At 43.5% G+C, this 26,798-nt stretch overlaps 2 protein-coding genes across 2 annotated transcripts; both read right to left on the bottom strand.

Moving 5' to 3' along the window:
- Window positions 1-6,603: 6,603 nt before the first annotated feature.
- Window positions 6,604-19,505, bottom strand: LOC130717635 (ras-related protein RABA4d-like). The gene is made up of 2 exons (XM_057567948.1): window positions 19,145-19,505; window positions 6,604-7,350 (listed from the first exon to the last, which is right to left on the bottom strand). The coding sequence occupies exons 1-2, from the start codon at window positions 19,369-19,371 to the stop codon at window positions 6,909-6,911; spliced, it is 669 nt and encodes a 222-aa protein (XP_057423931.1). The 5' UTR covers window positions 19,372-19,505; the 3' UTR covers window positions 6,604-6,908.
- Window positions 19,506-21,718: 2,213 nt separating this feature from the next.
- Window positions 21,719-26,204, bottom strand: LOC130717634 (sulfite exporter TauE/SafE family protein 3-like). Its single transcript, XM_057567947.1, has 13 exons — window positions 25,721-26,204; window positions 24,752-24,994; window positions 24,406-24,565; window positions 24,091-24,291; window positions 23,941-24,005; window positions 23,657-23,684; window positions 23,456-23,538; window positions 23,112-23,198; window positions 22,961-23,011; window positions 22,631-22,852; window positions 22,348-22,441; window positions 22,106-22,246; window positions 21,719-21,966 (listed from the first exon to the last, which is right to left on the bottom strand). The coding sequence occupies exons 2-13, from the start codon at window positions 24,908-24,910 to the stop codon at window positions 21,881-21,883; spliced, it is 1,377 nt and encodes a 458-aa protein (XP_057423930.1). The 5' UTR covers window positions 24,911-24,994; window positions 25,721-26,204; the 3' UTR covers window positions 21,719-21,880.
- Window positions 26,205-26,798: the final 594 nt, after the last annotated feature.

The following is a 26,798-nucleotide window of genomic DNA, read 5'->3' as shown; positions in this document are numbered from 1 at the left end:
GGATGGCAATGGGTCTAGAATCCATAGGGTATCCGTAAAAAATACCCACTATGGGTAGGGTAAAAACCCGCTATATGGGTATGAAGTTGGGTATAAGTAATTACCCGCAAAAAGTAGCGGGTATGGGTCTTATAGTACCCAACCCGCCCCATACCTGCACACACATATTATTATTATTATTATTATTATTATTATTATTATTATTATTATTATTATTATTATTATTATTATTATTATTATTTGGTAATATATAACAAATTAACTTAAGCAATAGCTTTCAAACTTACTCTTTTTTTATAAAATAGGTGAGTATTTAAGGTATTTATAATCATCACTAATTTACTCTCACTTATTTTTGAAATTTGTAAGTTATTAACCTACAACTTTAGGGCTATATTATAAATCTAAATTATAAATTTAAATTATATCTTTTTCGTTTATTCCTTCTAAAAAAATATGCTTAGTTGAATGATTTTATTTGTTAAGTATTTGAATAATCTTTTGTATTTTTATTAGTGTTTTTTATTTAAAATTATAGTTGTATTTTTGTTTACTATTAAAAAAATAGTGAAAAATATATTTTGGTTAGCTAAATTGCGGGTAATGGGCACGGATATGGGCAAATAGGTACCCAGAGGGTACGGGGACGGGCATTCAAGTTGCTACCCACGCGGGTACGGGGACGAGTACGGGTAGTTTTTGAAATTGCGGGTATGGGGATAGGTACTATAGTACCCTACCCATTGCCATCCCTACCTCACGAAGAATATGTAGGCCGGAATTTAATTCTCCTCAGGCACTCCAAAATAAAAGTTCTTTTTTCCCTCTATTGTCTAAATATTACATCATAAAATGCCAAAAAAAAACTTTGGGGGTAAAATGAAATTTTTTAAAGTTATTGAGTTTTACACAATTAATTAGAGGTAACCGTTTTTTATGGACTCGTGAGGTGCTTGTTAGAGATAAATAGGCATAATATCCTACGTAATATTTATTTATTTATTTATTTAGTGACTTATTTTGTAATATGCCTCAGAATATTCTTAGCATATTCTGTACTTTCATTATTATAAATAACATTGTCTACCTCACACACAATATCCAATCTTACAGTGCTAATACCTTCCCCATAAGTAAGTGACTCCCAAACTGAAAATTCTGTCGCAGACCAGTTTTCTATTTGTTTTTAGGGTTACAGTTTCCCTTAATAATTGGTGGCGACTCAATTCATATTCTCATAAATAACATTGTCTACCTCACACACAATTTGTGGTGAGAGTATCCAATCTTACATGGTATCAGATTTTAGGTTGAAACCCTAGTCCCAAACCCCTCCCTGTGCCGCCACCCTTTCCTTTTTTTGATCTAGCCGCCATTAATTTCTTGCCTGCCGCTGGTGTAATTTCTGCAGTGACGGTACCTTGTTTTCCGCGCCACCCTGCTGCAGCTTTTCTGTATTCCCCGTTTTTTCTTCCACGTCGACAGCCAACATGTTGTTGTCTTCACGTTGTCCGCGCCGTCATTCCTCTGTGTGTGTTGTCATCAACTTCCGCGTTGACCACATCCATTTCTGCCCTTGGCTTTCCGTGCATCTGTCATCTGGAGACCGTGCTTGTCCTTTTCTGGAGACACGTGTTTTTGCGCGCGGCCAGCAGCCCTCCTCACATTCAGCGCCGCCAGCCATCGCGTTTTGTGCCCGACAGCTTCCAGGAGTTGCTTTCTTGGTTTTTCTGTGCCCGACAGCTCCCTCCTCTGCCAGATCTCGTGCTTTGTGTCGTGCTACTCCAACTCTCCAAGCGTCGGCCGTCATCTCTCGGGATCAATGTCGGTTTGCTCTTCATTATTTTTTTTTTCGTTTTTGACGTTTGACCGGCTTGATTCTTCTCTTGACCAGGGATTGAAGTAGTTTAATTATATTTTTGGGCTCATTTTTCCACATGGCTTCCGATGCTACTCCTCCGACTTTTTCCATGAACACTTTGGTGCATATGCTTACGGTGAAACTCAAACCAGATAATTTTCTTCTCTGGCGTAAACAGGTTATTGTTCTTCTTCAGAATCAGAACTTGTATGATATTGTCGACCCTACCGTCGCGCCTCCGCCAGATTTTAATCAACAGACATTTGCACAAACTGTTGTTCAACCACTACGTCCTGGTGCTCCTTCTCCAAATCCTCTTTATGCTGAATGGCAGGCTCGCGATCGTAATGTCAACAGTCTGCTTCTTTCCTCCCTCACTGAGGAGGCCTTATCTCAGACTCTAAGCGCAACCACTGCTCGTGATGTTTGGGTTGCCTTACACTCTGCTTATACCTCACGCAGCAAGGCACGTGAACTTCGTCTCCGTGATGAGCTTCAACTCATGCGTCGTGGTTCTCTATCAGTTTCTGAGTATGGGCGGAAATTTCGCACTATCTGTGATCAGCTGGCTGCTATTGGTGCCCCTGTGCCTAATGATGATAAAGTTCATATGTTCCTTCGTGGCCTTGGCCCGTCATATGCAAATTTTTCCATGGGTCAGCTTGATCAGGTACCCCTACCATTCTTTACTGACATTCTTTGTAAGGTCGAGAGCCATGCTATTTTTCAGGCTTCTCTTGAGGAATTCGTGACTCCTCCGCCTGCTGCCTTCCATGCGAGCAATCAGCCCCGCTCTTCTGTTAATCAGTCTTCCAATAGTGGCAACCGTGGTAATTCCGGTGGCGGTTCTCGTGGTGGAAATCGTGGCAACTTTAATGGAGGATCTCGTCAGCGACGCAACAATGGTGGCTCTGGCCGTCGTGGCTCTTATATGCCTCGCTGTCAAATATGTCGTGAGCAGGGTCATTATGCTGATAAGTGTCCAGTTCGTTGGGATCGTTCTTCTGAGTCTGCAAATCTGGCTCAGTCGTTCGTTGCAGGTTGTTCATTGGATAACTCCAACCGTTCTGATTGGTATATGGATACAGGTGCCACCTCTCATATGACTCCTTCTCTATCTCAACTGACGGACTCTTAGGATTATTCTGGTAATGACCATGTCTTTGTGGGTAATGGAGCTGGTTTACCTATTACTCATACTGGTTCTCGTTCTATTTCACATTCTGTTCCTTTATCTAATGTTTTGGTTGTGCCTCAGTGAACCAAAAATCTTGTTTCTGTTAGCAAATTGACTCGCTAAAGCTATTTTTCTGGATGATTCATTTGTGATTCAGAACCGCAAGACAGGCGCCGTTCTGGGAAGGGGCCGATGTGATCAAGGACTTTATGTGCTGAATCAGGACTCGCAGGCGTTGCTTACTACCAGTTCTCCATTACCCCGTGCCTCTTTTGAGTTGTGGCACTCAAGACTAGGACACGTCAATTTTGATATTATCAAACAATTGCATAAACATGGTTGTTTAGATGCTTCCTCTATTTTTCCTAAGCCCATTTGTTGCACTTCTTGTCAGATGGCTAAAAGTAAACGATTAGTATTTTATGATAATAATAAGCGAGCTTCAGCAGTTTTAGACCTTATTCATTGTGACTTGTGGGGACCATCTCCCGTTGCTTCTGTTGATGGTTTTTCTTACTTTGTTATATTTGTTGATGACTTCTCCCGTTTTACTTGGTTTTATCCATTGAAGCGTAAGTCTGATTTTTATGATGTGCTTCTTCGCTTCAAAGTGTTTGTGGAAAATCAATTTTCTCGGTCGATCAAAGTTTTTTAAAGTGACAACGACACTGAATTCACAAATAACAAAGTACAGACTTTATTTACTTCTTCTGGAGTGCTTCATCGTTTTTCATGCCCTCACACTTAGGCCCAGAATGTTCGGGTTGAACGGAAACACGGACATGTTCTTGAGCTTGGACTTGCTATGTTGTATCACTCGCATGTACCTACTGCCTATTGGGTTGATGTCTTCAGTTATGCGGTCTACATTATTAATCGTATCCCATCTAAGGTGTTATCTAATCAGATTCCATTTCAGCTCCTATTTCAGGTTGCACCTACGTATGCTAATTTCCATCCTTTTGGATGTCGGGTGTTTCCGTGCTTGCGTCTCTACATGAAAAATAAATTAAGTCCTCGGAGCACTCCTTGCATATTTCAGGGATACAGCAGCATCCATAAAGGATACAAATGCTTCGATCCGACGACTTCTCGCACTTATGTGTTCCGTCATGCTCAATTTGATGAATTTTGCTTCCCTTTTGCAGGTTCAAACTCTTCTCCCCATGACTTGGTGATTTCTACGTTTTATGAGCCGGTTGCGGGATCTTCTCCATCTTCACACTGTTATTCCTGTTGTTCCGGAGAGTTCCCCACCGACTGGTTCCCTGCCTTGTCCGTCTTGTGCTGACCCAGATGTTCTGTCGGTTCCTCCTAATGATGCACCACCTTCGCCGGTTCTTCAGGATGATGCTCCCCCTTCTCCAGCTCCTGCTTCCCCAGCACAGCCGACCCCCCTCCTATTGTGACTCAGGCTCCGCCAACTTCGCCGCCGGCTACTCCTCCTGTTGTGGCTCAGGTTCCAGTTGCTCCTGTTGCTGCTCGTCCGAAGACTCGCTCTCAGAGTGGTATTTTTAAGCCGAATCCGCGTTATGCCTTGGTTCATGCTCAGCCTACTAGTCTTCTTACTGCTTTGCATACTGTTACTGAGCCTAAGGGATTCAAATTAGCTATGAAACATCCTCATTGGTTTGCGGCCATGGAGGATGAACTTTCTTTCCTTCATAAAAATTGTACTTGGACTTTGGTTCCTTGTCCTTCCTACCAATGTTGTTGGAAGTAAATGAGTTTTTCGCACTAAATTCCATAGTGATGGCACTGTAGAGCGCTTAAAAGCGCGTTTGGTGGCTCAAGGTTTCACTCAGATTCCAGGGTTTGATTACTCTCTTACTTTCAGTCCTGTTGTCAAAGCTACTAATGTACGCCTTATTTTATCTCTTGTCGTGCTTAATAATTGGCAGCTTCATTAGTTGGATGTCAAAAATGCCTTTCTTCATGGTCACCTCACTGAAACTTTTTATATGGAGCAGCCTCCTGGATTTGTTGATCCTCGTTTCCCGACTCATGTGTGTCGGTTGAACAAGGCTCTCTACGGCCTAAAACAGGCTCCTCGTGCTTGGTTTCAGCGCTTGAGCTCGTTTCTCCTGCGTTATGGTTTTTCGTATAGTCGGGCTGATCCCTCCTTGTTCCTTTTCTACAAAGGACATATCACTCTTTATCTTCTTGTGTATGTAGATGACATCATTCTTACTGGTAGTGATCTCTCTCTTCTGACACAATTTATTGCTCGTCTTAATGCGGAGTTCGCCATTAAGTATCTGGGTAAGCTTGGCTACTTCCTTGGTCTTGAGATCACTTACACTGCTGATGGTTTGTTCTTGGGACAGGCCAAATATGCACATGATTTGCTTTCTCGTGCTATGATGCTTGAGGTCAGTCATGTTTCCACGCCCTTGGCTGCTGGTTCTCATCTTGTCAGTTCTGGTGAGGCTTACTCAGATCCTACGCATTAACGCTCTTTGGTTGGGGCCTTGCAGTATTTGACTATTACTCGACCTGACTTGTCATATGCTGTTAACACAGTTAGTCAGTTCATTCAAGCTCCGACTGTGGATCATTTTCAGGCTGTCAAACGAATTCTTCGTTATGTGTGTGGAACGCAACACTTTGGTCTTACGTTTCGTCGTACCGCTTCCCCCGCTGTTCTTGGTTATAGTGATGCTGATTGGGCTCGCTGCACGGACTCTCGTCGCTCTACTTATGGCTACGCTATTTTTCTTGGTGATAATCTTTTGTCTTGGAGTGCCAAGAAACAACCTACTGTTGCTCGCTCTAGTTGTGAATCTGAGTACCGAGCGATGGCTAATACTGCTTCTAAGCTAGTTTGGTTGCTTAATCTTCTTCATGAGCTTCGTGTTCGGTTACCAGCGACTCCTCTTCTTCTTAGTGACAACCAGAATGCTTTGTTTATGGCTCAGAATCCCGTTGCTCATAAGCATGCCAAACACATTGACTTGGATTGTCACTTCGTTCGTGAGCTGGTTTCCTCTGGTCGATTAGCTGTTCGCCATGTGCCCACTTCTCTTCAGCTTGCTAATATTTTCACTAAGGCGTTGTCTCGTCCGCTGTTTGACCTTTTTAGATCCAAGCTTCGAGTTGGTCTTAATCCAACGCTAAGCTTGACGGGGGGTGTTAGAGATAAATAGGCATAATATCCCACGTGATATTTCTTTATTTATTTATTGACTTATATTGTAATATGCCTCAAAATATTCTTAGCATATTCTGTACTTTCATTATTATAAATAACATTGTCTACCTCACACACAATATCCAATCTTACAGTGCTAATACCTTCCCCATAAGTAAGTGACTCCCAAACTGAAAATTCTGTCGCAGACCAGTTTTCTATTTGTTTTTAGGGTTACAGTTTCCCTTAATAATTGGTGGCGACTCAATTCATATTCTCATCCATACTCTTATATTTTTTTATCTATTTATTTTATTCTTTTGCGTCGTCCCGCCTCGACCCCAGTTGTGACAAAGTATAACAAAAATCTTTATAATCGAAACAACATATACTAGTGATCGTTGTTGACTGACCAACATCTATAAGTGGCAAGAATGTCAAACACTCAAGTTCTTACAGTTGAATGAAAATCAGTTGAATGCCAAAAATAAATGCATCCAGTAAGTTACACAGTTTCCATTCCTCTATCTGAACTGAACCATGGCTTCACAACCTGGAATTTGTATTAACAAATTTAAATCCTAAAGGCAGAAAGGGACAAAAAAGAAGAAAACAATGTTTGTGACCAACAAACAAGCACCATAGTAAATAAATATAGCCTACAATTTGCTGATGGGATGTGACTACCTTTTCTCTAGGAATGCCTAAGAAGATTGGAAAACAAGGAAAAACTAGGATTATTAACAGCATGCACCCTTCTGTTCAGCAGCATTTATGTCTTGGCTAGGAACAATTATTTTGGTTCCCTTCAGAAGCCCTGAACTACCACTGGGATCTGCATCATCATTAGCAGTTAGAGTTTTCTTGCCAATAAGTCGGTATATTTCAGTTAGAATAGTCAGAAAGGCAGTTTCCACATTAGTGGACTCAAGTGCTGATGTCTCCATAAAGAATAGGTTCTCTCTTTGCGCAAACTCCTGGGCATCTTCAGTTGGCACTGCTTTAAGTGTTGCCAGATCACACTTGTTGCCAATTAGCATTATAACAATGTTTGTGTCAGCATGACCTCTTAGCTCCTCTAACCACTTCGCCATGTGATCAAACGATTGACGCTTAGTCAGGTCATAAACTAACATTGCTCCAACAGCGCCGCGATAATATGCACTAGTTACTGCCCTGTACCTGGAAGAGAAAAAATAAAACTTTCAGGAGCTGAGTAGCAAACAAAAGCTTCAAAGTTCAAACTCTCATAAAATCTGAAAAGCGACAATTCAGATTGTATCTTGAAACTAACCAAGATGCAAACCAAGTTAATGATTTAATGCAGAAAACATAAATCTCCAAGCTACGTGAAAAACAGGCAACACAAATTGGCATTCGGCTTACTAATATGACCATGCACGCAGTAACAAGTACAACTACCTCAAATCTCAAAAAATAGGAAGGCACAGTGGAAAATTAATCCTCCAATTCCAAACAACCCTAGTCCCTTACTACTTTTACTGAAAAGATACCAAATGAAATTTTGTCTCCCACATGTATTCCCAGATCATAAGGTCATGATCACCATAGCCATTCGATTTGAGAGTTAAACAGAACAAAATAGTTCCAAATCTTTCTATTTCTATTGTCATATTTAATACACAACTGGTCCATGGCAAAGCCGCAAACGTTCAAACTGCTGTAGTCTAGTTCCTCAACTCCTTTGTGCATCAGATAAGTATGGTTACGAATCAGTTACTTGTGTAATTCTTTTTATAACGGGATGATTCTTTATTAAACTAGTAACTGTTCTGGGAATGAACATTGAAGAGAGGCATAGTACCTAGAGGTAGAGGGATTGTGCTAAGAGAGAATGAGAGTGAGAGAGAGTGCTGAATTTCGAGTGTTATTTCATCAAATGAGCCAAAAAGTCCCCTACACTTGATAACTACCTCCTATTTATAGAGCTTGGGTACTACCTATTGGGCCAATTGGGCCTCCGAGGTCAAGGCCCATCTGAAGGCCAGGGCCCCGCCTCAGGGCGGGATACATGCTGGGCGTTGCCCCTCTAGGGGCTCGCCCAGTCCACTAGTCCACAAGACACCGAGCTCGAGGTATGAGAGCTAAGTGTGTCTTTTAAATGCTTTTACATATGTCTTACAGTACACCGGAATCTGCACTGCCAACATGGCTTGAGAAAAGAGAAGTAAACTATATCGCCAACATGGCGTGAGCAAAAGGAAACTAGCATTTTCGGTTACCCAGTCCACAAGTCCACAAGCGGCGAGAACGATTACTTCGTATTGGCGATAAGTTGGAGCAGGTGTATGATCGTTCGCCGGCGGGAAAGGTGGCAGACATGGGTCATGTGCTGATCATTCAATCATTGACTGGCGGTAACCCCGGCGAGCGACTGAACTTTGTTGTTGGTGTCACCCGTCAGGCGATGGTGTTTGATCCTTATAGTGGCGAGGCTTTTCGCGCTTTCCCTTATTTTAAAACCCTTTCAAATCTCTATCTGCCTCACGTGGCTGTCCCACGTGATGTGTCGGTTACATCAATTTCCCTCTTTCTCCGGAACCGTCACTTTACCTTTCATAACCGTCCCATCGTGCGCAGTAACTCCCCATTGCACGCGACCCACCTCCCCAAAACCATCATGACTTCCAACCTTCCACACGCGTCCAACACGCGTCACCCTTCCAGCTTCTCCCCTTCCCCTATAAAAACCCTTCTTCCCCACAGTCATCCCTTTCCGAGACCCCTCTTTACTTCCCTAATCGCTTACCAAACTCCCTCTGCCCACTTCCGCTCCGGAGCCGTCGCTTATCACCCTTTCCGCTACCCACTCTTCACATCCTACTCCGGTGAGTCCCACTGTCCTTATCTTTGCATCACACACATACTCATCTTTTCCTTTCTTTCACTTCACTGTCTTCTAAAAATGGCTTCAAGCCCTACCTCCCCTAACCACTCCTCTTCTTCCTCCGGAAGCGACCCTGATGCCACCGCCGCCGGCGGCCTCCGTTTAGAGGCCCCGGAGATCCCACCTTACCGACTAAAAACCTACGCCACTCTGCCCCTTCCAGTCCAAATAGCCCCCACTCACGAGGCTATAGACCAACCTTCTATTTTCCAGAACAGCGATCTCATCGTGCAGTTCGTGAACTCCCTGGGTGGTTTGTCGAATGACGATGAGTTTAGCGCGAAACTCAGGATCTGGATTTGCAGTCCTGGGGACCGCCCCTGGCTTCATAAGCCAGACGGCGACGTAAAGAGATCCCATTTTTTCTTTGCGTATGAATACATGTTTAGCGAGCTTGGAATCAGGCTTCCTTTCTCGCCCTTTGTCCAAACCGTCCTCCGCGACATCAACGCGGCTCCCTGCCAACTCCACCCTAACGCCTGAGCCTTCATTCGATGCTTTGAAATCTTAAGCGCCGCTGTCGGCATCGCCCCATCCCCCACCAGTTTCTTCTACCTCTACGACGTCGACCCCAAGTCCATCAAAAATAAAGGATGGATTTCCTTGAAGGCCCGAGCCGGCCGGAAGTGCTTGCATCCCCACAAAAGTAACGCGAAGTCCTCCTTCGCACGGAAGTACTTCCGTGTGGCGGTTCATCCCGCCTACCCAGAGGCATTCACCCTTAGAGACGGGACCGCCCTTTTTCCTCTTTACTGGACGGAGAAGCCCAATGGGATCACCGATCCTTCAGAGGAATCTTTGTCCGCCAACGACAAAGCCTTTCTTAATCTCCTTGCCCCACTTCCCATCCTTGACTGCACAACAGTCCTTGAGGGCGCTGACCTCTCAAGAACTCCCAAATACTTAGGTTGCCCATAGCTCACTTTTATTATTGACATTTCCTTTCTCGTCTCCTAAGTTGTCACTGATCGTATTTTTTATTGTTACAGAAGATATGAATTTCACGAACGCCGAATTCCTGAAGGCCCGCGAGAGGAGAATGGCTCGCTTTTCCCCAAAATTCAACACTGAGGGCGACGCGAAAAAACGGGGCGGTGCTGAGAACCAAGTCGAGAGCACCAAAGCTCCCAAGAGGAGAAGATTGGTCAAAGCCTCCTCCGGCGCCGGCACATCCAACCCTGGCGCTCAGCCCACCACTGCTGCTGCGCCTAAAGGCAAAAATGTCACTGAAGCCTCCGTCGTCGCGGCTATCGAGCCAACCACCGTACCAGCTTCTACTCCTGCCACCGCCGGTGCGACCGCTGCTGTTGCCGCTGAGTCCTCTGTTGGCGCCACAGCCGCCTCCGCCGGCGTCAACGCCACAAAAGCTGCTGCGTCTTCCGACACTCCTATTGGAGAGAAGGAAAAAGAAAATGAAACCCCGAAGTCTCCCCCTCGCCAAGATGCGCCTCCTAGCCCGCCCTCAACACATGATGCGGGCTCCATGCCTTCCCCGCCTCATCAAGGGGAAAAATCCTGTCCTGGCGCTGCCACTACCTCTGAAGCGGCTCAAATTGAACAAACCCCTGCTCCCGAGGTCGGTTCTTCAAGCTATTATAATATGCTCCCCAACGCCATTGAACCCTCAGAATTCTTACTTGCAGGTCTTAACCGTGACGTCATAGAAAAAGAAGTTTTGAGTCGGGGCCTTAATGACACCAAGGAGGAGACTCTTGCTTGCCTCCTACGCGCTGGGTGCATCTTTGCTCACGCGTTTGAGAAGTTCAATGCCGCCACCGTTGAAGCTGAGCGGTTGAAGGCCGAAAGTGCTAAGCATCAAGAAGCCGCCGCTGCTTGGGAAAAGCGTTTCGACAAACTGGCGACGCAGGCAGGAAAAGACAAAGTCTATGCCGACAAGATGATTGGCACGGCGGGGATTAAAATCGGCGAGCTGGAGGATCAGCTGGCGCTGATGAAGGAAGAAGCAGATGAGCTTGATGCAAGCCTTCAAGCTTGCAAAAAGGAAAAAGAGCAAGCTGAGAAGGACTTGATCGCCCGAGGCGAGGCGCTGATTGCTAAGGAGTCAGAGCTTGCCATACTGCGCGCTGAGCTGGAGTTAGTGAAGAAGGCGTTGGCGGAGCAAGAGAAAAATTCTGCGGAGTCCTTGGCCTTGGCGAAGTCTGACATGGAGGCGGTGATGCAGGCTACGTCCGAGGAGATCAAGAAAGCGACCGAAACTCATGCCGAGGCCCTCGCCACGAAAGATGCTGAGATTGCTTCCCAACTGGAAAAGATCAAAAGACTAGAGGACGAGCTGGCGATGGAGAAGGCCAAAGCCACTGAGGCGAGGGAACAAGCCGCTGACATCGCCCTTGACAACCGCGAGCGCGGTTTCTACCTCGCCAAAGATCAGGCCCAACATTTGTACCCGAACTTTGACTTTAGCTCCATGGGAGTAATGAAAGAGATAACCGCCGAAGGACTGGTTGGTCCCGACGATCCTCCCCTGATTGACCAACACCTCTGGACAGCGACTGAAGAAGAAGAGGAAGAAGAAGAACAGGAGAAAGAAAACAATGAATAATGTAATTTTAACATTACTTTAGCTTTTACTGTCACCTTGTAGTGTACTTTTCCGCCATTCGTCTATGTTTAAGCAACCCTTCGCCATAGCTTTTTATATCGCCGTTGGATATTTTGTAAATCATGTTGGAATGCTTCTGCCGTACATTTTTTAGTCGCCGCCTTCTTATGGCTTAAAAAATTTAAGAATAAGTTTCATAGTCATCCTGAGTGACCAAGCACTCGCCTTCCACCTTATTCATTCGCCGACCTTATATCTTGCACTATTTTTCACGCGTCATATGATTGAATTACGCCTAACGATTTCGTGCCTTAATTTTAACTAGGACTTGTTGCTTGGTATTCCACCACCAAGACTTTAGACGTTTTCCCCAATAGGAAGAAACGGCCTCCATTCTCGAGGACTTCGCCCGGGGCTTTGCCCGCTCGGGGCTTACAATGCTTGGATCCCAATGGCCATTTGGGGGTCCCAAGACTTTTGCCTAGCTAACGGCGCTCGTCGTATTCTGGCGAGACTTACCCAGCACATCGTTTACGGGACCGACGATCACGTCAGACTTTCCGGAGGGTGATTCCCAGGCGTCAAAGGCCATTTGTGGAATCGCCACAACCTTCAGGGTTCCAGCAAGCCCCTTTGGGGATCAAGCTTGTCCCACTTAGTGATCGCCGTAATTCTTTATGTCGATCGGCAATTCCGATCGTCAGGGAATCCCTGGAATTTTTGGACACGAATTTCGTGAATTTTCGTTTTATTTTATTGATGGAGCGCCTCATTAAAAAACTCCTTTCGGAGAAAAAGAGCACGCCTTGTTATTGCAATACATTGGAGAATTTGAAAACACTTCGGAAAATCTTAAAGATATCTGGCTCCGGCGATTCCGCCTTGTTCACTTTCTCGCCTGCGATCAACTATAAAAGTAGCGCAAGCTCAAACCATTGAACGATCGAGGTAACCGCCTTCCATCCAGCTCTTCTAAGTGATAGGCCCCATTACCAAGAACTTTAATAATGCGGTAGGGCCCTTCCCAGTTGGGAGTAAGCTTGTTCCCCGGGGCTCCCGATCGCCACTTGAGGACAAGGTCGCCGACCTGCATATCCCGGACGCGAACCCTGCTGTTGAACTTTGCCGCCACGCGCTGCTTCATCGCTGTTTCCCGAATGTGCGCCTCGTCGCGCGTTTCCGACAAAAGGTCCAGCTCCATCGCCATGTTGGCCTGATTTTCCCCTTCAAAACCTGGTTGAGTCCGCCATGTAAAGTTGTCAATCTCCACCGGTAACATGGCGTCTACCCCATAGGTCATTCTAAAGGGGGTTTCCCTTGTAGTAGATTGCTCGGTGGTGTTGTACGACCACAGCACCACCGGAAGTTCATCCAACCAAGCTCCCTTAGCCTCCGCAAGTCGTCGTCTTAGTCCTCGCAGGATTACCCTGTTTGCAGATTCCACCTGCCCGTTCATCTACGGATGCTCAACAGAGGCGAACCTCATCTGTATGCCCATTTCCCTGCAGAACTCCCTTGTTTGGCTGCTTGAAAACTGGGTCCCGTTGTCAGATACGATCGCCCTTGGGATCCCGAACCTGCAAACAATACGCTTCCAGTAGAAATTGACTATCTTTGCAGAAGTAATCTTGGCCAGGGGTTCAGCCTCAATCCACTTAGTGAAGTAGTCCACCGCCACTAATATAAACTTTATTTGTGCCCTGGCGGTCGGAAAAGGTCCGACTAAGTCCACACCCCACATGGCAAAAGGCCACGGGGCGCTCATCGTTACCAACTCTTTTGGCGGTGCCTTAGACAAATCCGCGAACACTTGACATTTCTTGCACTGCTTCACGAAGTCCATACAATCTTTCCTGAGGGTGGGCCAGTAAAAACCCGCCCTCAACACCTTGCAAGCCAAAGACCTTCCCCCGATGTGGCTCGCGCACACTCCTTCATGTACCTCAGACATTATCGCTTCGTACTTCTCTGGCGGTACGCATTTCAACAATGGCGTTGAGAAACCACGGCGATACAAGTGTCCGTCAATGAGAGTATAGTGACTCGCCTCCCGCCGTTGTTCCTTCGTGCATTGCTCCACTTCTGTCGGGTCCCCCGCCAAGATAGATATTATGGGATCCATCCATGTTCCCCCTCTGTTCACGCAGGCCATGAGCTCGCCTTCGATGCTTGGGTACGCCAGCGTTTCCTGAATCACACTTTTGTTATTGCCTGGCTTCCGCGTGCTCGCCAATTTGGCCAGCGCGTCCGCCCGCTGATTTTCTGCCCGAGGAACGTACTCCACCACGACCTCTTGAAAAAGTGTCATCAAATACCGTACCCGCTCAAGGTACTTGATCAGATTAGGATCTTTGACCTGGAAAGTTCCCTTCACTTGATTCTCCACCAATTGTGAGTCCGTTCTTATCAACAAACTCCCGATCTTCACTTCCCGCGCCAACTTCAATCCGGCGATGAGAGCTTCATATTCTGCTTGGTTGTTCGTTGCTTTGAACTCGAATTTCAGGGATTGCTCCAACACTAGTTCCCCCGGCCCTTCTAACGTTACTCCCGCGCCGCTGCCACTACTATTGGAGGATCCATCCACGAAGAGAGTCCACTGAGTGTCCACTCTTTCAAACCGATCTGGAGTCAACTCGACCACAAAGTCAGCTAGCGACTGCGCACCAACCGCGCCCCGCTTATCATATTGCAAACCATACTCTGACAATTCAACCGACCAGGCGACCAATCTACCTGATAAATCCGGTTTTTGTAATACTTGTCTCAAAGGCAAATCCGTCCGCACCTTCACGGGAAAACTCTGAAAATAAGGTCTCAACCGCCGGGCGGTGACGAGGACCGCCAGCGCCGCCTTCTCAATTTTTTGATATCTGACCTCCGCGCCCTGGAGTGTGTGACTAACAAAATAAACAATTCGATGCTCGCCATCTATCTCCTGCAACATCACAGAACTCAGAGCACTATCGCTCACAGCAAAATACAAATGCAGCGGGTGTCCCTGTATTGGTTTCGACAAGATTGGCGGTGACGATAGGAGTTCCTTGAGGCGAACAAAAGCTTCCTCACACTCCGCCGTCCACTCAAATGCGACATTCTTGCGAAGACACTTGAAAAAAGGGAAAGATCTGTCACCAGACTTGGGAAGAAACCGAGATAATGCTGCTATTCGCCCCGTCAAACGTTGGACCTCTTTCACATTAGAAGGGCTTTTCATCTGCTGAATCGCCTTGCATTTTTCTGGGTTTATCTCGATTCCTCTGCATGTGATCATGAATCCCAAAAACTTGCCCCCCTGAACACCAAAAGAGCATTTCTCCGGGTTGAGGCGCATGTTGTGCTTCCTTATTTCGCCAAATGCTTCCTCCAGATCTTGATGATGGTCTAAACCACGTACTGATTTAACAATCATGTCATCAACGTAAACCTCCATGTTTCTTCCCACCTGCCCAGCAAAAACCCTATCCATCAATCTTTGGTAGGTCGCCCCAGCGTTCTTTAGTCCAAACGGCATGGTGCGATAGCAATAATTGACTCTGGCGGTCATAAAAGCCGTTTTGTCCTCGTCTGCCGGGTGCATGCGGATTTGATGATAGCCAGAATAAGCATCCATCAAGCTAAGCAGTTCGTTGCCCGAGGCACCATCAACAAGGCTATCGATGCTGGGAAGGGGATACGAATCTTTTGGACATGCTTTGTTTAAGTCTGTGTAATCTACACACATTCGCCATTTCCCGTTCGCCTTCTTCACCATTACGACGTTCGCCAACCACGTCGGATACTTCACTTCCCTGATGAACTCTGCAGCCAGCAACTTGTCGACTTCCTGTTGCACAGCCTTCCCTTTGTCGCCACCCAAGCGCCTCCTGAGTTGTGAAACTGGCTTGACACTTGGATTCAATGCTAACCGATGGCATATGAAGTTTGGATCAATTCCAGGCATGTCTTTGCAGCTCCAAGCAAACAAGTCTAAGTTCTCCCCAAGCAGTTTTGTCAGGCGCGTCTCCTGCTCTTCCGTCAGTCTGGTCCCAATCTTCAAAGTGCGATCGCCAAACTTTAGCGCCTTCGTTTCCTCAATTGGCGTGGGCCTATTTACTCGCCCCTCGCCCCGGGGATCAAGATTTTCATCCGAAGCTTCGATTTCATAACATCTATGACCAACCAACGCACTCTTCTTGCCATACAAGTTAAGGCAATTATTGTAACACTCCCTCGCCATCTTCTGGTCCACCTTCAGCTTTCCCACCTTTCCACTGCTTAGCGGATACTTGACCGCCAAGTGGGCTGTTGAAATTACAGCACAAAGGCGATTCAATGTATTTCGCCCAATGATGACATTGTAAGATGCCACCACCTGGAGAACCAGATACCTTACCTTCAAAACCCTGGCACACTCATCTTCCCCAAATATTGTGTCTAGATCAATGTATCCCCGCACCATTACTTGCTCCCTCGCGAAACCTACCAAGGTTCCCGCATATGGAGTCAGATCATTGTCAGTTAGTCCCAACTTGTCAAATGCATCACCATAGATAATATCAGCCGAACTACCCTGATCCAGGAGTACCCTTCTGACGTTGAAACTGTTCATCCTTAACTGTACCACAATCGGGTCGTCCTTATGAGGCTTTATCCCCTCAAAGTCCGCCATCGAGATTGTTATGTCAGGGTGTACGAATCCAAAAGCGACCTCATGAACGGAATTAACGGCACGAACATGGCGCGTAAGCGCCGCATGAGTGTCGCCACCGCCGCCAAATCCCCCGGCGATGGTGTTGATGGTCCCGACAGGCGGGCCTGAGTGTTGAGCAAACGTGTCATCAGCCCCTTTTGTGGCGATAGCCGCTGATTCTTGCTTTTTCTTGCCCTTAGTGTCCGCTCGCTCCTCCTCCCGCTTGTGCGCTTTGTTTTGATCGCCACCGTTGCGCCACAGACCTTGACGATTTCCTTGATATCCCGTCCGAATCAACTTATCAATCTCACGCTGCAAAGTCCAACAGTCATCCGTATCATGCCCGGCGGACCGGTGGAACTCACACCACTTCTTGGGATTGGCGTCCCGTGGCTGATACTTTGGGGCCTCCGGTTCATCCACTAGATTTGCGTCCCTCGCCCCTTGGAGCATATCCGATAAATCTGTGTTCATCACCATATCAGTTTCCTCCCGCTGGCGATGAGACTTAGATTGCCAAGGCCGACGTTGTTCATAATCATCGCGCCGTGGATACAACTGTTCCTTGGTCGGTTTGAATACCGACTTCCCCTTACCTGGTCTCTGCTGCTTGCCATCCCCCTTATCTTCGCCGCTCCTATCTTTTTTCGCACGCTTGGGCGACGAGTCACCCTTTTCCAACTTCGCGCGCTTTCTTTTGAAAGCGTCGTCCTCCTCGTCGAGAATATAAGTGCTGGCACGAGCACGCATCTCTTCCATCGAGCGCGCCGGCTTACGTGTCAATTTGCTGTTCAACCCTCCCGGCAGCAAACCGTTTTTAAATGCTAAAGCACAAGCTCGAGGCTCCTCGTCCTCTACCTTTACCGACGCCGCGCTGTACCTTGCCATGTACTCTTTCAGTGACTCCCCTTCTTGCTGGCGAATATTGTATAGGTCATTGATCGTCACCGGCTGATTCTTATTTGCCGAGAATTGCACTAGAAACTTGGATGAGAAGTCTCTGAAATTTGAAATCGATCCTCGCGGCAAAGTTGTGAACCACGCCATCGCCGTCGATTTGAACGTCGATGGAAATATCCTGCACTTCACCGCATCTGACGCCGCAATTATCACCATCTTCGTATTAAAATACAGAAGATGATCTTTCGGATCGGAATCTCCGCTGTAAGAATCCAGAACTAACGTTTTCATGTTATCCGGAATCGCCACACTCTCAACATCTTCCGAGAACGGACGGAACTCAGCCACAGAATCTGCTTCTCTGCTTTCATCATCTCGCTGCTCGCGACGGTAGAAATCTAACTGAGCCTGTAGATGCTCATTCCGCTGCTGGATGTTGCCAATGCTGCGCATCAAATGGCGCCATTGCTCCTGTGTCACCGCCGGCTGTTGTTCCGGAGCAGGTGAATTCTCTGGTGAGCGCTCCAGAGATCCCACCTGTGAAGGCGATGGAGGAGGTGGTGGTGATGGAAGAGGAGAAGGCGACTGTACTCCTGTCGTTCGTACCGGAGAATCCAGGTCCACACGATGAGGCCGCCGAGGCGGCGAAATCCGCTGTCGCATTGGTGAATGATGCTGCCTCCTGCGTCGAGTCTCCATCCAAACCAGAAACGATGCAAACTCGATCGGAAAACCAACACTAGTCACAGAATCAAAATCAGAAAACCAGAGAATTGCCTAATCACAATCAGAGGTAACTTCATGCACAATCAATCCACGTGAATGGGAGTAGAAAGTTTACAGTCCCCACAGACGGCGCCAAATGTTCTGGGAATGAACATTGAAGAGAGGCATAGTACCTAGAGGTAGAGGGATTGTGCTAAGAGAGAATGAGAGTGAGAGAGAGTGCTGAATTTCGAGTGTTATTTCATCAAATGAGCCAAAAAGTCCCCTACACTTGATAATTACCTCCTATTTATAGAGCTTGGGTACTACCTATTGGGCCAATTGGTCCTCCGAGGTCAAGGCCCATCTGAAGGTCAGGGCCCCGCCTCAGGGCGGGATACATGCTGGGCGTTGCCCCTCTAGGGGCTCGCCCAGTCCAGTAACATAAATGAAACATCATCAGCTATCCCCACAATCCACAATTTGGTAAGACAAAGAATGGCGGAAGCAAGTAACAGAAACAGATTTCAAACCAACTTCACTCTTGTTGTGAATTAAGACAAAAAAAAGTAATACTCTGAATTCATAAAATGGCTCAATTTCATGTACTTGCAACTAGTTACAAGCCACAACATAAAAAGCAGAACCACCAGCCCCTACATGTAAATTCCTCTCATAAAAATGACTGGTTGCAAGCTATCACTTCATCACATAATAATTCACAAATAACGAAAACCCAGAAATATTTCAAAGTCCAACAGCAAGAGATCACAACCTACAAACTAGCATCAACCATGTTTGGGGAGACAAGGGAGCCCATGGTCCGAGCAACAAGACACCGAGATATCAAAAACAGGCATTAGGTTTATGGGTCAATTTTCTTATAAAAGTTTTCTCTTCACCCATACTTAACCAATGTGGGAGTCCAACTCACACTTGAATTCTCAACAAACCACATAAGAAAAGTTCAAACAACATGAAAATTTAGTATTCAGAACAGTACAAACGCAATAAATGCATGAAATAATTGGATTTAATTAAGCAATAAATCATCATCATCATCATATATGTAGACAACAAAAATCAACTTTTGAAATTATCAACGATATGATGATATCAACAACCAATTGATTTGTAATGATCTGAATTTTCCGATTCCAAATTGAGACAGTAAAATTGAATTCTATGAATCAGAAAAAAAAAAAAAAAATAACAAAAAACGCAGAACCTTTCTTGGCCAGCGGTGTCCCATATTTGAGCCTTGACAGTTTTGCTATCGATGACGAGGGTTTTGGTCTGAAACTCGACGCCGATGGTGGCTTTGGAATCGACGTTGAATTGGTTCCTCGAAAACCGAGCGAGAAGCTGGGTCTTGCCGACGGCGGAGTCACCGATCAACACCACTTTGAAAACGTAATCGATCTTCTGGTTGAAATCTCCGTACAAATTCGACATCACTCTCTATCTATATCTTGTTGTGATCAGAGGCTTAATCCATTCGTATATCAGAAAGAAAAAATCAAAGGTGTGTATGTAGCGTAGTCGCGGTTTGGGTTTAGGTTCAAAGGTACAGTTTCCAAGTTGCAAATGCAAAATAACTCTATAATCTTTTTTTTATTTTATTTTGTTGTTTTGGTCCTTGATATTTTTGTTTTCCTCTTTGACCTCCTTAAAATTTCTTTTTTGCTTAGGTCTTTATAGAAACGGATAATTTTTAGTCCCTTGAAATAATATATAAACATGTGTTTTTAGTTGATCATTGAGGAGGACTAGAAGAACGGAGTAGATTGGCAGAGTGGTTAAGCACTTCGTTTGTAGAGTAAGCAAGTGTTTAAGAGTTTGAATCTCAACTCTTGTGAATGAAAAGAGTAAAAAAAAACTCTTTAGTCAACCTCAATTGCATATTGTGCTTACCGAATGTGTTACTCCTAGAGCCCGTCCCTGCACAATGCTCAAGGCTATTTGTTGAGCAACGAGTGAGACGATGAATAGTCTCACAGCTACCGGTTGTAGGAATACCTTGTTAAGAAAAGAAAATAAAAGAGAACTAGAAGTCTTGAATTATGACTTTTGTATTTTATAAGGATACGGATTAAACCACATGACTTTTGTATTTTATATGAAATATAAACGAATAAGAAAGTTTCATGGAGTAATAGAAATGATAAAAATAAAATAAAAAAGTAAAATGATAAGAGGACAAAAAAATGGGAAAAAAGTTGAGGACTAAAATAAAAATGAGTAAATTTGTAGGGACTGAATACTAATTAAAGCATAAGTTTGATCACAAAACTTAATCTTATATATATTTTAGGGTTAATCATCTAATTGGCCCCTGTCTTTGTCTCGCCGTCTGAAATCTGTCCCTCCCCGAAAAATTTGCAAATCTAGGTCCTCTTGTTTGTAATAAGTCTGGAGCAGGTCCTCGCCGGAGCCTCCAGACATGCTGACTGGATAAATGAGGCTTACGTGGAATTAAAAAAAATTAAAAATAAAAAACACATAAAAAAAATTAAATTAAATTAAGAAAATTAAATTAACAAATTCCCTTAATCTAAAATTAACCCTCCCCTAAATCAAAATAAACCCCAAAATCAAAATCAACTCCCAAAATCCCTAAATCAGAACCAACCATTGAGATTAATCTTCCAGTTCCAGCTTCTTCCTCATCACCTCCTTCGACTTCAGCTTCTTCCTCATCACCACCAACCACTAGCCAACGCCCACCCTCTACCAAAACCCCAATCACCTGCAACCGGAACTCGAACCAAGATCTGGATCTGAGTGCGACGGAGAACGAAGGAAGAAAATGAGAGGGATAGAGCGCGAGTTTCAGAGTGCGACAGCCGGGTGCGACGGAGGACAAATTGCTCGCCCACCACCATGCACTGTGATTCCTTCGTCATCTTCATTGCAAACCCTAACCCTGTTTCAGATTTGGGTGAGTAGCGACAGGATTGACCGCGTGAATTAAGCAAGGGGGTTTCGCATGGCAATTTCTTTGCTGATTATGGGTTCTGGTGGGTGGGATTACGGTGGGTGGAGGTTATGAGTATTGGATTTTGGGTTGTTGATGATGATTCCATCTTAACTTTCACGAGCTGGGTCAGTTTCAAATCTGCAACTTGCTCTGCCCTCCAAGTGTTTGAAGGAAGTTTGAATCTGGGCATGATAGATGATTTGGTGAAGGTTTCAGTAGCTTCCTAAGCTGTTTGGTCTTTGGGTATTTTTTGGGTCTTTTGTTTATCTAGTTGCTTGATTTATGGGTATGTTAAGCTTGTACTAGTTTTGTTCTGCTTGTAATTTAATTCCCTGTTCTTTCTCTCCTCTTTTTGTTAAGCTTGTACTGGGTTCTGGGTTACTTGATTTCTCCTTTTTCACATACGGTTGGCTCCATTGTATTGCAATTTTGAATAATATATGAGATTTGAGGGCTTTGGATTCATTTTGTATATGATCTTAATGTTTTTCTAGACAGATTTTACTGCTGTGGGTATGCACAACTCATGACAGCTATTGGCAGGGAAAATTTGTTACTTGGGGGAAATAATTTTTGTTAATTAGATTAGTGTTACTAAGTTAATTAGGATTAGTTAATTTTTAGGATTAACTAGGGTCTGTTAATTAAATAAAACTGATTTTTATTTTTTTTTCCTTAACACGTCAGCCTCATTTGCTCCAGACTTATTACAAACGAGAGGACCTAGATTTGCAAATTTTCCGGGGAGAGACTAATTTCAGACGGCGAGACAAAGACAGAGGCCAATTAGATGATTAACCCTATATTTTAAACAACAAATGATGCACAAGGTGAGTTTTATATCAAGTTTCAATAAAACTAATCATATATCCCCTAGGGGTGTCCATGAGGTAAACCGTAAACATCAATGATTAAAAATGTGTCCAACTAAATAAATAAAGCATCATTCCTTTCAAACTGCCCAATCATGTCTGCTAGGAAACTCTAAGCATCATACTTGCAAAGGTCCTCAAATCCCATGTATTCACTCCTTTGAATCTGCCCAATCATGTCTGATATGCCTTCTCCACCTGTGTATTATGCATAATACAAGTGAAGCAAGTTGCATTTTCAGACAAATAAAGCAAAATACAGGGCATAAGCTTTCTCTCTACAAAGACAAAGCAAACTTAAAACATAGCAACTCTTCACAACAGCATAAACACTCACCCAGTACAATTGCACTAACAAATATTGTGAAGGCCAGGGTAAATATGATCAAAGAAGCTCTTTGAAACATATTTACGAGCTTATCAATGATAAATTGTCCTCTGTATGCCGCAATGGCTGCCACGAGGGTAAGGTAGAGAGCTGTAAAACACGATGAAACATGGAAATTACTTGAAGCATATTGAAAATGAAGAACATTCAGACTAAAGAGGTAAAATGTGAAGTTTAAGTTTACCAATTACCATAAGGCACAGGAAATCGATTTAGGAGGTAATATTGTACAACAGATATAGATGCTGAGAATGTCATTCCAAAAGTGGCTGTGGCACTTGCAACCTGCACGATTATGAAAAATAAGATGATAAGTGATAACTTCATATTTCAATCAATTTATGAAATGAAAGAATATCAACCCATTTGGATGCGAACTCAAGATCACTTGTTAAGTGCAATTTCTAGTAGATAAGTTTCAATAAATTTCAATAAGTCGGCATCCAAACGAGCTTCATCAGCTATTGAACTCACCTGAGGTGCAATTCCAAGTTCGAGAAATAAAGGACCCATGACAAATCCACCACCTATACCAAGAAGACCACCAATAATTCCAGCAAGCAAAGCACAAGCACTTGTTAGAATTAGATAGTGCAATTTCCATTGTATGGCTTGATCTCCTTTGGCAGAAATCACACTCCACCCCTGATATAGGCCTATTGCTTTGTACAGAAACACCCCAACAGAAACTGGTATCTATAAAATTGGGAAGTAAAGTTTCGAGATTAAAATCAATCTAAGTCCTGTTCACAATGTGGTACGCTTAATTGTATTACTCTTATAAAACTATGTGATTTTGTTTACCTGTAACAAAATAATCATCCAGTATGTGGTTGAACATGTAGCTGTATAAGTCTGTTTAAAGTGAATCCTTTCAATGATCAGTTAAAACAATCAAAGAAAACTGGGGTGGAATATGAATGTTCAACTTATACTAGTAGAGAAAGAAAATTACTTTAGCAATCTGTAAGAGAAGGTATGCAAGCCAGACAAAAGAAAGAAGTCCAAACTGCTTCCAGTAAATGTTGCCCAGAATGGACACCTAAAAGAAAAGTTGCATTAGTTATTGAATGAGAGAATTGTTATTTTTGGTCATAATTGAATGAGAGAACTGATTCGATTAATTTTTTATTGTTTTTGAGCTAACTGATTAAGATCGTGTTTGGATGCACACCAAAGATTACTTATTTGTGCTTATCTATCATTTTTCAAGTAGATAAGCTCCATTAAGTACTCTTTAGCTTGTATCTAAATGAACTCTAGATTATATAAGAAAATAAAACATTGGATTATGCAAACCTCATGCTTTCTACCCTTCTTTTGAGGCCCACCATCTGGACTACCAGGAAGAAGGTTGTATTGCTCATCCCCACTGCAAGGTGCTTGAAGAAAATCCCAATGCAATATGCTTAATTTAGATATTAATATATTGAGCTTGTATCTTTTGAGGTCACCATATGCTGATGTGGTTTCAAGAAAACAATCAACATATACACTCACCTGTAGACTCCAAAAGCATGACAGTCTCCTAAAATTTAAAATGAAAAGATTGTAAAGAAAAGGCAACACATTAGGATTGTAATTGTGCTTCAAACATACAACTTTGGGCCAGGGACCTTTTAGGTTGGTGCTTCCCCTAAAAGAAATTTCTAAACAGAAAAAAGGTATTTCAATGTAAAATCTTTTAAGAAACCCCTTAATGTTAGTCTCAAACCTTGCCCTGCATAAACCCCTTAATGTTAGTCTCTCATGTTATTGTACTCTGAAAAATTTGCAGTATTTACCTCTTTTATAATGGTTTCCTTTTTCCATGTCTCAACACCCTTGAAGAATGCCTTGATTGATGTCCCTGCAGGTCTCAGCATAACAAATCAACCATATTTCTATGTGAAAATTTAAGGGGAGTTTAAGTAAAAGCCTTCTATTAGTTTTACCCAGACAGAGGATGATCAGGAGAACAGTGACCATCCAATTTGCAAACATTACACTTAAAACAACTCCTATGCTAATGCCAAGCATGAGCATGGGTTGAATAAGCAGCACCAAATCATAGTCGATAATCGGTATATCAAGTGTGGGATGCTTTAACTTCAAGTTGAAGAATACAGTTGAGAATGCTGCACCCATAATCATACCTGAAACAGACACAGTAGTTCATAAACAACAAGTTTTTTCCCTAGAATTCCAATAATTCCCAAAATCATTTTGATAGAAAAAAATTCATAGATAGAACAGCATGAGCATCTTACACTTTGAAAGTGCAGCTGCTGATTTTGGATCAAACCCAATGATCAAAATCAGCATTGGCACAAAGATTCCACCACCACCAACTCCCCCAACGCTTCCAAATGCTGCTCCAATGATTCCAATCAAGGTGCCAACAATGATTTGCCAGCCAAATTCTATTTCCTATTCAATGCATAGTTGAATAATCAAAGTCAATGTTCCTATATTGCTTTTCAAAAAAAAAAGTCAATGTTCCTAGATCCTTGAATTTAGCTAAGTAATTCCCAGAGGTTACAGATATTTGTTAAACAATCAAGATAAGAAAAACCATTTCATGGAACATGTAATTGATGCAAATTAAAAGCTTACTGGCCAAACATGTTGATAACTTGGATGACTCCATAAGAACTCCATCACTTTGTCATGGTAAGAAAAAGGTTGTGCTCCATTTATCCCGGATGCTTCAATTTTAGTGCTCATTATGGCGTAAAAGAAGAAAGGAACAAGCAGAAAACTGAAAGAAACCATGACCACGTTTCTAGTGTTCTTCCAGTTTAATTACTTAAACCACGGTCCACGGAAAGCCACAAGAGCCAGAAATAAATTTGAGAACTGCAGCAATGAATACACATGTGTGACTTTTTAGTTGGAGAATAATAATTAGTTTTATATCCGTGTGATGCACAGGGTAATGTTTTATATAGTTTTAATTATAGATATATGCCCGTGTGATGCACAAGGTGAGTTTTATATCTAGTTTCAATAAGAACTCCTTCACTTTGTCATGGTAAGAAAAAGGTTATGCTCCATTTATCCCAGATGCTTCAATTTTAGTGCTCATTATGGCGTAAACGAAGAAAGCCACAAGAGCCAGTTAGAAGAGAACTGCAGCAATGAATAGCCATGTGTCACTTTTGAAGGAGGAATTTTTCCTCCCCTCAACACACAAACAAGGTCACGGCCCCCCTCCAAAAATAGGGTAATCCAACTTCTCTTTTGAATCCAATTAATTCTTAGGCATATTTATACCCTAACTAAGGTAGGAAAACCATCAAACACTCATACAACTTCATTTGTGAATTAACATTTTTCCATGCCCAATTGAAACCTAAAAATCCAAAGTTGATGTTTTCTCAAAATTGATTGCACATAGCTCATTCTCAGACCTATACTAGCAACTAATGTGATGAACCTAAGCATGAATATGACTCTAACATAAATGGGTACCCTTTTCCACATAATCATCAAAGAACATAGCATCTATGCATATAAGTTATCAATTCGGACACTAGAGCATGCATATAAGCTAATTGAAGCAAAGTTTGAAGCGAAACCAACCTCTAACTCAAAGCTCAAAATTGAGATGAGAAAAGGTTGAAGAGAATAGAGGTGGTGGCTGCCTTTGGTGGCTTGCTCCCGGTGGTTGTGGTGCTTGCGTGGAGTAGAGGAAGAAGGAGTAAAGGTGGTGGTGTAGCTTCGTGTGGATGAAAGGATCAGCCATGGTGATGATTGGTGGTGCGGTCACGTTGAAGGACAAGATAAAACCATTTTGATGGTGGTCTCGTGGTTGCTTGCTCCATTGAGAGAGGAGGTACGGTGGTGATGAGAGGAAGGATAAGTTGAAGATGGTGATGGGGTTCGGTTGCTGTAACAAGAAAGGAAATGAAGGAGAGTTTAAGGGAAAATTGGAGAAGTGTGGGTCGGTAGCTTGGGAGAAATAAGGTGGAGAAGAAAAGAAGAAAAGAAATGGGTCTACAGCAGCAAAACAAAGAAAATGAAACTGAAATTAGAAGAGAGGGACAGTGTGCGTGAATGATAGTAAGGGAGAGGACAATAGATATTCGTTGGTAGTCAGAAAAATCAAATAAACATCTGAGCAAGGGACGTGGAGGAGGGAGAACCAAGGAAAATGAGAACATATTTTGAATTTATTTAGACACCGAAAGATTTAGCTCATAGGGTTAAGAGAAAAATATAGAGGTGATATATTATTATCCTAAAAATTATGAGGAACTTTATGAAACAGTAGAATATAAATTAGGATCACTTTGAGCAAATTAAAATGATCTATGAACCAAGAAATGAGTAAAAATCGAGTTAAAGAATAATCGTGAGACAATTGGAATAAATATGATGTTGTCACATTGGGCATCTAAGCTAAGTATCTCCCCATAAAGGTCGATACTTATTCCAAGTTCATTTCAATGGCAAGATGGCTTGAACGCAGTCTACATCAAAACCTGCCGCAAAACTACTTTTTGTGATTGACATCGGATGAGAAAACTTCCTTCATAAGAAAGATTCCTAGTAGGGAAAGAATTTAGACTAAGCGGATGGAAACTTCGTTAGAAGCCCCGAATAGAAAAGTCTTTTGTTAAGGGTCTCACTTAAAGTCCTTGCGGAGATAAAGTCTAAC

This window comes from Lotus japonicus, chromosome 5 (genome assembly GCF_012489685.1).
Source record: "Lotus japonicus ecotype B-129 chromosome 5, LjGifu_v1.2".
NCBI lineage: Eukaryota > Viridiplantae > Streptophyta > Magnoliopsida > Fabales > Fabaceae > Lotus > Lotus japonicus.
The sequence above is the reverse complement of the archived record's forward strand: the minus strand, read 5'-3'. Positions and strand labels throughout refer to the sequence as shown.

Bases quoted from the DNA above. Each gene is read 5' to 3' on its own strand.
- LOC130717635 (XM_057567948.1), bottom strand. From the start codon at position 19,371: ATGTCGAATTTGTACGGAGATTTCAACCAGAAGATCGATTACGTTTTC. The intron at 7,351-19,144 runs GTTCTGCGTTTT...TTTCTCTTCCAG, and splicing joins GACACCGCTGGCCAAGAAAG to GTACAGGGCAGTAACTAGTG.
- LOC130717634 (XM_057567947.1), bottom strand. From the start codon at position 24,910: ATGGTTTCTTTCAGTTTTCTGCTTGTTCCTTTCTTCTTTTACGCCATA. The intron at 23,539-23,656 runs GTGAGTGTATAT...ATTTTCTTCAAG, and splicing joins CATGCTTTTGGAGTCTACAG to CACCTTGCAGTGGGGATGAG. The intron at 21,967-22,105 runs GTGAGTGTTTAT...CATAATACACAG, and splicing joins TGTTAGTGCAATTGTACTGG to GTGGAGAAGGCATATCAGAC.